This window comes from Scardinius erythrophthalmus (genome assembly GCF_964197995.2).
Source record: "Scardinius erythrophthalmus genome assembly, chromosome: 11".
In the NCBI taxonomy this organism is placed as follows: domain Eukaryota; kingdom Metazoa; phylum Chordata; class Actinopteri; order Cypriniformes; family Leuciscidae; genus Scardinius; species Scardinius erythrophthalmus.
In genome coordinates, this window is record NC_138231.1 from 37,636,969 (window position 1) to 37,650,220 (window position 13,252).

Below are 13,252 nucleotides of genomic sequence, written 5' to 3' on the forward strand. Positions count from 1 at the left end.
ATTTTTTCTAAACTGGTTTGAATGTTTTCATGTAATGGAGAATTGACTTGACTGTTAATTGTTAGTAATGTCAGGAAAACACAAAAACGTGTATATTATTATTATGCACAAAACGTCATTGTTTTATTCTGTACGGAGTGAATTCTGACGCAAGTGACGTCAGCAGATTTGACTCAGTGAACGTCAGTGTTTAAACCCCTCCGCTCGCTCGCGGATATTATTAGGTTGTATGTCAGAAATTGTTGTATTATCCAACCCACTTGTTGTGAGGTTTTGTTACCTAACGTATCAGATTCGACTAAAATAAATCAGCTTTACCATGCATCATTTAGACAAAATTCAACAAAAATATAGCTGTCATCATGTATAGTATTCAGATAGTTTTCCTAAAATAGATATGGTTTGCTTGGCAAATAAAAAAAAGCAAAAAGGAAATGAAAAGCCACAAACGTGCCATTTACAATGCAGATGTACTATAGTCTGGTAGCCAGTGCTCCGAACAGTCACGTTTTCGGTCTGTGGGCATGTCTCCATGTATGAGGGACTAATGTGATAGACTAGATGGGTGGGGGCAGAACACGCGTTTCACCAATCAGGGGCAGTTACTAGGCGGGTCTGAGGTCGCGTTCGACCAATCACAGCCATGCCATCTGACGACCGTCAATCAGCTGAGTTCTTTTCCCGTTGATTCTACAGTATATCGAGAGTTCGGCTCTCGTGCCTGCGCGGTCTGTCGCGTAGTTTTGCGCAAAATAATGTTTAGACTTTGGACCAGAAGCTCAACGCGGAGTTCAGCGACCGATTTAAACAAACGTACGTCTTATTTTTATCAGCAAAGAGAATGTAGCGGTCGTTCGAGTAACTCGTGTAAATTCATTTCGTAGTTCCATATTAGACAGAGACCATACTTTGCCAAGTACGAACTAGCTAACTGGCTAATTCCCTGCGCATCAATGTGAGCTTAGCCGCGGAGGCTAGCAGTGCGCGCTCACGTCTTGCGAGAGTAGTTGGTTGTAATAAACGCTAAACAACGAAGCAACTGGTTGAGCCAGACATAATGGTATGGGTCAAAGGGATATCAAAGCTTTCGAGGCGTCCATGAAAAGAAAAAACGGTATTCCCACTGTATCTATGTGTCGACTGGATGTGGAGTCCCCTGTTGTGAAGAAGGAAGTTGAGCCCGGCGGAGATGGTGGTGTCCTTTCCTCGTCAAGGTAAAGACTTGAAGTCATAAACTGTTTTCTGAATGACACTTGATTCTGGTCGGCGATCTTTTAGGTATCATTTTGTTTTTGAAAATTATTTTACATTTAAGCACTGATCAGCACTGTCCCGCTTTACGTAACAACTCGAGTTTATGTTGATGATGATACTTGAGCTTTGAGTAGTTGCTACTCCGTTACACACTAGTTTATTTACAACCGGAGGAGTCCTAGCAAAATGATTTGTTTATACACAATTTTTTTTTATTATTCTAGATCGCTGTGAACATATAAACACAACTTTTGTACCTCCCGCTTTCTTTCTCCTGTTAAGTCGTACGTGGTCTCGGTTGCGTAACGGGATCGATTTTGCCACACTGATATTTGGACCCGACTAACGTTGAGTCGAAATGTGACTGGACAATTTTCTTTTTCTAACTAAACTTATTTTTAAAGAATAAAATATCCTTACGATTTTTCAGATGCATGTTTCGTAAACAACGCAAAAGCGAAAGTCAAGAGTAACGTTACATGAATGCAAATCAAGTGTTTTCGGTTTTACCAAAATTCCTATTATTCGAATGAATGTGTAATTTTACATCACTTTTTAAGGAGTAATTATGTGTTTCATACTGTGACTTAAAGTGATTTAAACTTAAAGTGCAGTTTCAGGTTCAGCCATCTTTTGGAAAGAGAATGCCATAGTAAATTTATCAAAATCCATCTGAATCTCTTTCTAGATGTTCCACCACTAACTCAAAGGATAGACCATTGATAAAGACAAGCGTGCTGTGTATGAGCGTCTGTTCACGTCTGTCAGCGGGACTAACACCCTGAGTCACTTTTTCAGTCTGTTGGAGCCGCCCAGTTACAAAGCTGCCCAAACTAAGACATCCGGCCTGTGTACCCAATGGTTCATTATTCAAGACTTAGTCGGCTTGTCAATGGCATTTGCCACCTACTCCCTCCTTCCTACTCAGTCAACCCCCTGTGCACTTACTTACAGTCCTCAATTCAATCCATCTTTCTCCTCCCTCTTTCTCTCTGACTAACCTTTCTTGATTCTCCTGCTCGCTCTGGCTTACGTACATCCTCTCTTTTTTTTTTACTCACTTGCTCCTTTTTTTTTCTTTGTGACTTTCCTGCTCTCCTCTTATCGTGACTGCATCTAATAGGGCGGTGGGAGGGCCAAGGGAGGGAAACTGAAAGAGAAAAAGATTTTTTTTTAAAAATACAACCACATCAGTTTGATTTGCTCTTGTACAGAAATGCAAAAAAAACTCTTTATCTTGTGCTCAGAGTGTGACTAAAGATTGTTTCAGTGCTGTGTCTGTCACTTTGTGGTCTTCAGTTCATTTATTTATTTATTTTAGGTACTAACCACACAGTAATGGAAATGAAGTCCTTATCTCTCTACCTTAAGTGAAACTGTTGTATCTCTTTGTGTGGCACAAGGTTGGTATTCAGTTATGCTTTGGTTTGCTGCTGTAAGTTAAAGTAGTAGCAGTATAAAGTACAGTGCACTTCTCAGTTGTTCAGCCTCATTTGCGTGTTTCACAATCAGTATTAATACTAAGTCTACTAGTCTTTAAAACGCTGAATGTTTTCTTCTTTTTTTTACTCGCCTAGTACAGTAGTCTTTTATTGAGACTACGCTTCACACAGTAACATTTAACCAATACATTAAGGACAACATAATCATTAATATTAAAGTTTTGTTCAATAATAATTAATTAATAATAATAAAGGTAATAATATTGAGTGTTAATTATTATTAACAAATAATGATCATGGTTATTATTGTCAAACTGCAGCAATATGAAAAATTAATTCAGCATTTTGGTTATTAGGCATATAAAAATTCAGTATCGGTTGGTCTGTTTCATTGTATTGTGTAGTCATGGTGGGACTTCCATGGTGGCCTTCACTTCTGATTTACCTCTAGGTGTAAAAAAAGGAAAAAAAGGCTGAAGTACCATCATGTATATGTGCAGACCTGGACTGATGCAACCCAACATATTTTGCTGCAATGCTGCTTCTATGGATCCTATTGTGTTCACCCACTTTTATGGTTGTCTCTGTAGTTGTGCTTATTGTCTTTGAGCTGCAGACTCTGTGCCACTCAAGCGCCAGTCTCTCATCCACCGCTGTTGCCATGGCAAGCAGACCACACAGGCCCGTCTAACCAGAGGGGCCCAATTTAAGTCATGTCTTGCTGCTTTAAAGCTGCGAGACTTTATAGAGACCAGGTCAAATTCCAAGTTGTTCAGTTTCCTTCTTTAAAGGTGCTCTAAGCGATGTCACACGTTTTTAGGCCGAAACATTTTTTGTCACATACAGCAAACATCTCCTCACTATCCCCTAGCTGCCTGTCCCCTGAACACACTGTAAAAAAACGTGGTCTCTGTAAACAGCCCAGGCTCCACAAACGGCAACAAAAACAAACTGACCCAACCTGGACCAAGAAACATAACAAACAGTGTTCCAGCCAATAACCAACAAGAATGATTTAGGGTTGGGGGGTTGGTGCGGGTGCACATGAAAGGGGTGTGTGGGGAGTGGAGGAGAGAGAAGCATGAAGAGGGAAGTTAGCTTGAGGAGAGATGTCCTAGACAACGACTAACGTTAGAATTAAATTCTCTTGAATTTTGATATGGCTGACACATGACCGAAGAGACGACGTTCCGATGAACAAATAGCAAAGAAGAGGGAAAAGGAGAAGGAGTGTGCAAAGTCTTGAATTTACATTGGAAAAGCACGGAGGAGGGAGGGTCGAGCTAGCCTTTTGTTTGACAATACTACTTTGAACGTCAACAAGAAGTGACGTCACCCGATATGGCTTAGAGCACCTTTGAAGAAGCTTTATAAAGCAAAATTTAATGTGCAAGGATCAGTCATTATAACCTTTTTCGAACCTTTAACCATATGTAATATAAATTCTTCCACTTCATATTCTAATTGGTTATATTGTTTTTGCGTAGAGGTGGTTTGCTCGCTCATGTTTCATTTATAGCTTTCTTTTGCTGACAGAGACACGTGTGCTCCTGCCGGAATTCAGCTGTGAAATCTGCAGGAATACAAAATGTCCCTTTCGAAGCCTTGTGACTACTTTGTGAAAGGCACCTATAGGGCTGAGCAGGAATATAGCCCAGAGTGCTCTGCTAGCATGGATGGTTATATAACTGCTAGCCTCAGCGTGACACACTTGAACGCTGCAGTCCATGCATGCGCCACACATGCTCGGTCTGTTTCTGAGCATTGAAAGTGTTTTAATAACAAATCGTGTAAGTTGTTCTTTTAATTAATTAAATGTTATTGTTCCTTGTCTTTCCCTTCATGCCTCATTTAAGGTTCACGACTGATATTGTTCACGTCACTGTATCTATTACCTAAACTAAGACTTCAGACTGCATATTTTTCTACATGATGGGATGGAGACTTCGCAGTATAATGCATTGCATCCATCTCACTTCTGAACACGAGAGGCTCTTCTTGGCTCTTGCAGCTTCCTCTGCACCCTGCAGTAGAGAGAAGAGCAGTCAGTGACCAGACCTGCGGGGGATGTCTGCCTTCGTTCAGAGTGATGGATGTAGAGAGGGGGGCGCCTACACAACAGAGAGCGCAGAGGTGGATAGACAGTCTCTCACATTTACAGCCCTTTCCACTCAAACTCCAGCTCATTAGATCCGAGGCGGCTATCTGACAGAGCAGTTATGGTTGGGATTCAAATCGTGTGCCCACAAGCCACATTTCGCTCTTCTTTGTGCGTAAATATTTGGCTCAAACAAAAATTGTGGCTTGGAATATGTAGCTTTGAGTGTGAAATTGCATATGTTAGATGAACTGAAAAATTGCCTCATACTTCTACGATTTAGATTTGACAGGTACGGGTCATGGCAGTCTCCATATACTCTTAAAAATAAAGATTCTTTATTAGCATTGGAAGTTGCATGAATAACATTTCAAATGCACAGAAAAAAATGGCTCTTCTATGGCATGGCGTCGCTGTGAAAAACCCTTTTTGGGACGCTGGTTTTTAAGAATGTATTAGACTTGAAGGAGGTCTTTGCTTGTAAGTATCGCTCGCAGGATAGAAGGCTTTGGAGAGCTGCAGCAGGAAGCATTGCGCTCCTGTGCTGCGTATCCTCCTCCGCTGTGTGAAGGGAGCGCTAATGAAGCATGATCTTATTCTCAAGTGTACTGCAGTCGCAGACAGGAGGAGCTTCAGCTAATGCATCCACCTCTCTGGAAGCCCCACTCTGGGATGAGGAGCTGTGTCGGGTTAAAGCTTTGTTATCAGTCGAGTTTCAGATAAGTCAAATTTCAAGGCAAAAGTGTTCGTCAAGAACAGAGTTCAGCAATAGTCTGTTTGCACCGATGACTCTCATGGTGCTGTTACATTCACAGTTGGGTTATCATCATGCAAAGTTAATAACTGGAGAAAACTGCGCATTGGACTCTACAGGAAACAGTAGAACATGGAAGCATTCTTGTAAAGGTCCTAGATCACATGTAGTTACAGAAATTACAACTTTCAAAACTTCAAAATGTTTGATTGAGATTTTATCTACTGAAAGTTTTTGGGGTTGCCCCGACTAAAGATTTTTCTAGTCCACAGGTAGTCATTCGTTTAAGCCATCGGTCGACTAGTCACACATTTATGATATTCATTTAATGACTTAAATATATACTTGGGATGTGGCATTGGAAAATAGTTTGAGTTTCAGGGCTTAGAAAGAATATTAAATATCATATTGTTAACATTGTTGTACATTACAGAGAAATACAAAACCATAATATTAACATTATCTTGAAGCGCACTGGCCCAAAGTAGCCTAATGAATATGAATGTATTAGGGGAAAAAAGCAGGAGACTGTCTGAACTTTTTAATTTATTAATAAACTGGTGTTTTCTGAGTCAGTGTCGGCTGCAAAGAACAATGCTGGCTCGTCATCTCCACAGTATAGTGAATGTGTCTATAGAGAGAAATGCATGCTACATTAAACATGTCATTCAGTTAGCTCTGTACTAATTTAGCATTCACACTCCACACTAGCACTTGTTTATGCGCCTAATAATAGTGCACATTTATCTTATGTTAGAGCTATGCGAGCATCTATGTAAAGTGGCTCAAATTTAGTAACTACTTGTTTCAAATGAGAAACCATATTTGATGTTGATGGATGAAAGGCGAACGTTTGGATTTCCTGACCGACATAATTACCACATTGACAAGCCGTGTTAATGATCTGTCCGTCGGACTCTGTGACTTTTTTTTCTGTGAATACCCGAATAATTAAAATTTGGTCAGCTAAGCCTCTTCTCATCGATTAACATTTAGTTGACTATTGGGGGGGAAGCCCTAGTTTTTATAAAGAAGTTTTGTCAGCTGGACAACTGGCATCTTGTTAAACAACGGTGCAATCCATTGAACAAGCTGTACTTCTATTCCTCACAGCCCCACTTTCATTCATTCCTGTCAAAAATGAAACATGCCGCTACCTGACTAAGGTCTATTCAATGTGTAAGGAAAACATTTTCTGTCATAAATATTACTTCTTTTTACTTGATTACACCACATAACTCACTATATTGAAATCTTTCTTAAAAATGATTTTTGTAAAAAACTTTGCCCATTTGTTTTGAGAGATTATTTTTGTTCTATTTATTGTGGACACTTTTATGTGTCATTGACCCACCTATGGGATTTAATTTGTTCTGTGACCAGACTGATCTATAGATCAGTGGTCTATAGAGAGGCTTGTTCAATGCGTCTCACTTGCGAATTAACATTAGAGTTGCTACATAACATCCCTCTGATGTGTTCTTGCAAACTATATTGTCAGATGAAGCTTGAAGTACAAGTAATTGTCATGCTCCTTTATGCATTGTTTGATTTCACTGCAAGGTAGGCCAGCTAACAAAGTGTTCCTGTCCAGTTTTTCCTAACTTTCCTTTGTTCTTGTCTGTAGGTACATGTTGGGCAGGGGGGTGAAACGTAAGCTGAGCACATGTGAGGACCCTTCCCAGGACTTGCCATATCCTCAGCAGAGGCAGCTGGTGCTGGACTTGTGTCTGGACAAGCTACAAAGCTGCCAGCGGCGAGCTGAACCCAGCCTACACCGCTCGGTCCTGCTGGCCAACACCCTCCGCCAGATTCAGCAGGAGATGAGACAGGAGGGGGAAACCTTTTTGCCACCAGCCCTGCTAGGCCCCTCACTCCCTCATGCCTCGACCCCACGGCACTTCCCTGACCTGCCTCCCGTGCCCTTAGACTGTCCTCAACCCCTAACTGGAGCACTGTCCCCTTCATTTCCCCTCACAACGGCTGATGATGATGAGGAGGTCCAGTTGGGCGGTGCCGAAAATGAGACATCCTTCGCTGATGAGGACGACACAAGGTCGTTGGATTCACTCTTCGGCTCATTTGAGATTACAAATTCCACCAGCTACTTGACAGACTTGGCACTAGATGACATATTTGAGGACATCGACACGTCAATGTACGACTCCTCTGACATCTCTGTTCTGCCGTGTCCTGCGCAGAGAAGCGGTGGGGTGGATGATGGCCTCAAGAGCCTTTCCAGCTGCACCTCCAACAGCAGCCTGCAGCTTTGTCTCTCAGACCTCAACGACCTGGACCACATCATGGAGATCCTGGTGCGCTCCTGAACCACAGCTCGCACCACAGTGTCCTCATTCAGCCATCCCGATGTTTTCTATGGAAAATGAATTATACAACGCGTTTTCTTTTTTTAAACAAACAAATATTTTATCTATTTTTATACAAAGGACTGCTATATTTATATATAATAAAAGGAAACTGCCTGACACACACTCACTGTAGGATAAATGCACATTTTTAAGACACTTCAGATGGCCGAGCTTACGCTCCCATCCTTCATATTTAAGCAAACTAAGATATGAATATGCAGGGACTTTGGAAACAAATACGAAGTATTACCATTGACACTTATTTATATTGAATAGTGACTTTAAGAGGAGGAGATGGAAGAAAAGTGGATCATAATGGATGCTCCGTAGCTTTTTTCGGTGATTTCCACTCAATTCTGAAACATTACATTTACTGTCAGTAATTACAATTATCAGATCATGTCATGCACATGCAGCACTCACACTACCTCTCAAGATACCAAGAGCTCTTTCTCTATACAAAGACTGTCATTGTTACATCTGTATTTGAATGGTTTCTCTCCAAATAACTTTAAAAAAAAACTGCTGATTGTTTTATATATGGCTCTGTGTTCACAGGAAAGCCTGTCCTCAAATGGTAGGATTCAGTCCAAAGCTAAAGCTGTAGAAGAAATGCTTTTGTCTCGATCTTTCTATTCAACTTTTTTCCGAAACGTTTCTGACTTTTGGTTTCAGAACGAGCTGTTGCTTGTGTAAAAAGTGATATATATTTTCTAATCACTTGGAATTTAATGCTATTTCTACTTTTCACGTACATGATTGTCAGACACAGCCACCGTCGAATCCCTCGTATGAACATAGTGCCTATAATGGAGAAGGAAGACTGCCGACGATGAACTGCACACTGTGGAACCGCACATAGACTTGCCTGAGTTTCTTGCTCTACCCCTGTGAACTTCCCTACATGGGTTTTTCCCACTTTTTTGAGCATTTAGCACGACCCTCTATCATCTAAAGAAGCCATTACCCGAATGTGGCTCCACATCTCCTCCATACTGTCCTTCATTGTGATCTACACTGCAAAAAGCTGATCGTGGATTCATCTTGTTGCTGTGGTCTCGAAGACCGTTTCTGAATGTCCAAGCTTACTCGCGAGAAACCGATTAACCCGAACTGATGTCTCACCTGCTTACTTTATTCCTCTCATCACAAGTTTTAGGCCTGTTTGAGCCATCTCATCCACAACTTTTAAGTTATTAGTTACTGCTACAACACAAGATGGTAGACCAGAGCGAAGGCACTTCATATTTGTGCTGCATTTACATCCACTGAACTCCAAGTTGGTGCAATCGAATGCAAAGAGCCACAAGCTGCGGTCTGCATTAAGAAAGGGCAGAGACAAGGGGGAGGGGAAGAACTAGAGAGCGAGATTAAGGGGGGAGGGGGGAGTTAAAGCAAACAGCTTCTGTCACGTGGAGAGCCGTGCTAGTGGTAAATGCTACATTGAGAGTTTGACAACAGCTGGTATGTGTTCACTCGCATTGGTGCGCTCAAAACAAGCCCCGCCCCCAGAGGGGCCCAGAGGGGCTCCGTTCTCTTCCCGACCAATCGTGTTGATCCAAGGGAGGAGTTTTGTTCTTAATGTGGAATAGAATAACAAGAAGTGGTTCAATTTGGTTGGAATGTGTTCCCTTGCCTATGGATGGCTCTCTAATCATTACTAACTTAGTCTTAATTTGAATTAAATTTAGGCATTGCAACAAAAATACAATGAGATATTCATATGATAATAATAATAGTAAACTAATTATAGAGTTCAAGGTGGCAGCAGAGAAGTGCTTCGTCGTCCTTTAATCTCAGGCTCGCAGACGCCCCACCCTGCCTTCCCCCTCACAAGACACTTGCACCGCCGCAGAGAAAACCCGACACACAAAGTTTACACACAGATTTTAGAAAACATGGTGTGACCATTGGCGTTACATCAGCAACCTGTTTTTAATGCTGAGAGCTGTGGATCCTAATAAGTGTGTAGCTTTTTAAGCTTTGTAAGCTTGATCAGTTTGTTTCTTTCTCTTTTTATTTGTGTTGTTTGTATATATATATTTGTATTTATACATTTTCTTGTGTTTTGATTTTATTTTTATTTTTTTTGACTGAAGATCATGAGATAATATATTGCTTTTATTTAAGAGTGACATATCATCAGTAGACTTCGGTCTTTAGGAGGGTTTATTTGTTTTTTGAAGCGTGATTTGTACTTCACCTCCTCTTCTTAGTAATAATTAACATGTACATAGATGATGCAGAATTATGAAGAGATGTTTATCATTGAAATATTTGTAAAGGTTTTGATCTGTGCTGACTCTGAACTGAACAATGATGGGGCGTTCTCTACTGTGTGTTCAGTTCCCTTTGGACCAGGCAGTTTAGGCAGCTTTTAACTTTTTATGCGAAAGTGGTTAAGTTAATCGAGGAGAGCTTTCAGTTGTTGGCCTCATTTAAATGTAATTTGTCCTGCTGCTTGAATTTCAGTCTCTTGAAGGACATTTGTTTTACAATAATCAGCCCCAGGAGCCTCTGGTTTTAAACTAATGTTCATTATGGTTTAGTCTCAGCATGTATTGCAGTAATGTACCGAGCAGCGGTGAAAAGGAGTTCACACTGTGTTGTAGACTCGTGAACGGCTTACTCAAATAATGTACGGTACTTTTGATGTACCGGTTGCACAGAGAATACATAAAGCAGCAAGAGTTTGTATTTTCTTGGTCCTTCTCAAATTTGCTTGGTTGTGATGCACAAAATAGCAAGCTTTAAACATCACCTCATCTTGTTAATTTGGCAGATTATTTTTTAAGCGAAGTTAAAATATATATATATATCCTAATGAAATTGTAATATCAGAAACCTCAAAATGTCACTTTGTCCTAAGTGCAATATGAAAAAATGAATATAAAGTGCTGTTTTGCCTACTGGCAAATGACACAATGTAGTGAGCCTATATACCTTTGAATGAATACATGGCTAGGTATTTTTATTTATTTATATAAAACAATGACTTTAATCCCTACAATTTATTCTTCCCCCAGAAACTGTCTTTTGATCTGTTGCTATCTGTTTCGACCACAGATTTTATATGAGGTCTGTAAATAATAAAGCATTTTCTTTTGCAGTCATATTCTATGCAATATTGTAGCAGGTCAGTATGTCAAATAAAAAAAAAAAAATGGAAATGGAAACTTGTTTTTTTTTTTTTAAAGTAAAGTGATAAAAACCGACTGGCAATGTGGAGTAAACCAAGGCGGTTCAAAATATAGAAAAGATGGACATTGCCACCTTAAGGCAAACTGAATGCATGTTGATAGATGTTTTTCTTTTGGCATTATATGCTATATTATTCACCATATTGCGTATACTACACAAATATAAATGGTAGAATGAATTGCCATAAAGGGTAGTGCATTAAAATTGAGATTTTACACCATGATGCATGTCATATCTAAAAAAATAAATAAAAAATGATGTTCGCTTTCTATAGTTATTAACCATTTGAATTTAGACTCTTAGATGGCTTTCTGGAGGCCGTTTGCACATGGCTCGAATTGCTTGCAACAAACAGATGTTTGAAGCATCTTGTATGAAGAAATCTGCTGTCGGCCCCATAAAGTCTCAGCCATCATTCTATTCTTATTTTATTTCTATCTTAGAAAAATAAAAGTGTTAAAAGCATTTGAAAATCATAAACACACCACTGTCTGCTCTTGGAGGGCACTGCTGCACTCCTCCTGGGATATCACTGCAGTTGCTGTGCTTGATGGCAGCTGCCAAGAAGAACAAAGTCAGCAAAGTGGGGGAAGTCAATTTAGACTGAAAAAGGAAAACACCAGTGTGGCTCTCAAAGTCTTCCTTGCTGTGGCATGGTGACAGGACTGTGGTTCTCAGATAAATGTGATCTGAACATATTCTTACTGATTAGACTAGATTCGTGTATAATATACCTATAATTATAATTATTTGAACAATAACAACATGATTCATATTTACACATGTGTCAAGACTACATTTTTTCATGCATTTTACATTTACACCACTGTTGCACACAAAGCAGAACTACACACTTCCTGTTCAGGTAATCTGGTCAAGTGCATGAGATGCTTACCTGTCAGTTTCCTCTGAATAATTCATTTGATTATATGTTGGCTATTTGAAAGGAATCTGTTTATGCCATTTTAAAAGGCATTTCTTCTTGTTCTTTTAATGTGCTCAATACATTTCCTGCCAAGAAAAAACATTTAAAATATAGCAAATCCTTAAACAACATGATATATAATAATGCTTACCTGTTAATCTTTACCCTATAACCTGTTAACTGACACCCCCCTTTTTTCAGCACAGATCTCAACTTAAATGGTTGCAATTCATGAATGCTTTGGAATACAAACCTAAATTTTACAAAATAATTTGGACTAATAATTGGACTAATAATTTGGATAAACCATATGTCTAACCAAGTTGTGTTGCAAATTTGAAGTTGATGTAAAAAAAAAAAAAAAAAAAATTAGCCTGACAAACGGTTTTAAGTATTACCTAATGTATGGCGATTACTAAAATATGTGGAAAAAAGGCAATATAAAGTGTGCCAGGTGTCCTGCTACCAAGACACTGACAGTTAACAATCTATACTAACACTAGCAGCCTTCCTGAAATAATGGTAAACTTTGTTTCTGATATGATAAACTGATAGAATGTCAGTCCGGTTAATTTTAAGGTGATCAGGCAGTTGTGAGGAGAAACATGATTTAAGATCTATCAATTAACTGATTTAACAATTTAAGATCTCTAATTTAATGACAGTGGGAGTGAAATAATGACTGTCAAATGCCAATAATTGTAGAATCATAACACTTTCTTGCACAACAACATGGAAGATCAGACTGATAATCAAAGGTCAGTCAGCACTCTTTACCTGAGCTCCACCTGCTGGACACACTCTGCATTTGATTTGGCATAATCTAACAGAAATAATTTAATAAAAAATAAAACAGAGTAAATTTAAGGTTGGTTAATATATGAAGAGTTCAGATGCAAAAGCCTCTTCTTCTAGAATGATAATTTTTATCAAGCTCGTATTTTTAAGTTCAGTAATTGCACTTAAATGGCAATGAAAATGACCTATTAATTGTCATTTAAGTGAAATTACTGAACTTAAATATACGAGCTTGATAAAAATGATCATTCTAGAAGAAAATTTCAGATGGCACTTAGAGGCTTTTGCATCTGAACTCTTCATAAATGGATAGAGTTTCAGTGTTTCAAAGGCACTTTCCTAACCTTAGCACAATTTACCATAGTTTTTGCATAACAACAGGTTTAACTGTCAACTTTGTATTAAAACCAG

General features: G+C 39.3%; 1 protein-coding gene across 1 annotated transcript; it reads left to right on the forward strand.

The window, feature by feature from the left end:
* Positions 1 to 679: 679 nt before the first annotated feature.
* On the forward strand, positions 680 to 11,064 carry LOC308698672 (cell division cycle-associated protein 4). Its single transcript, XM_081378923.1, has 2 exons — positions 680 to 1,214; positions 7,176 to 11,064. The coding sequence occupies exons 1-2, from the start codon at positions 1,063 to 1,065 to the stop codon at positions 7,873 to 7,875; spliced, it is 852 nt and encodes a 283-aa protein (XP_081235049.1). The 5' UTR covers positions 680 to 1,062; the 3' UTR covers positions 7,876 to 11,064.
* Positions 11,065 to 13,252: the final 2,188 nt, after the last annotated feature.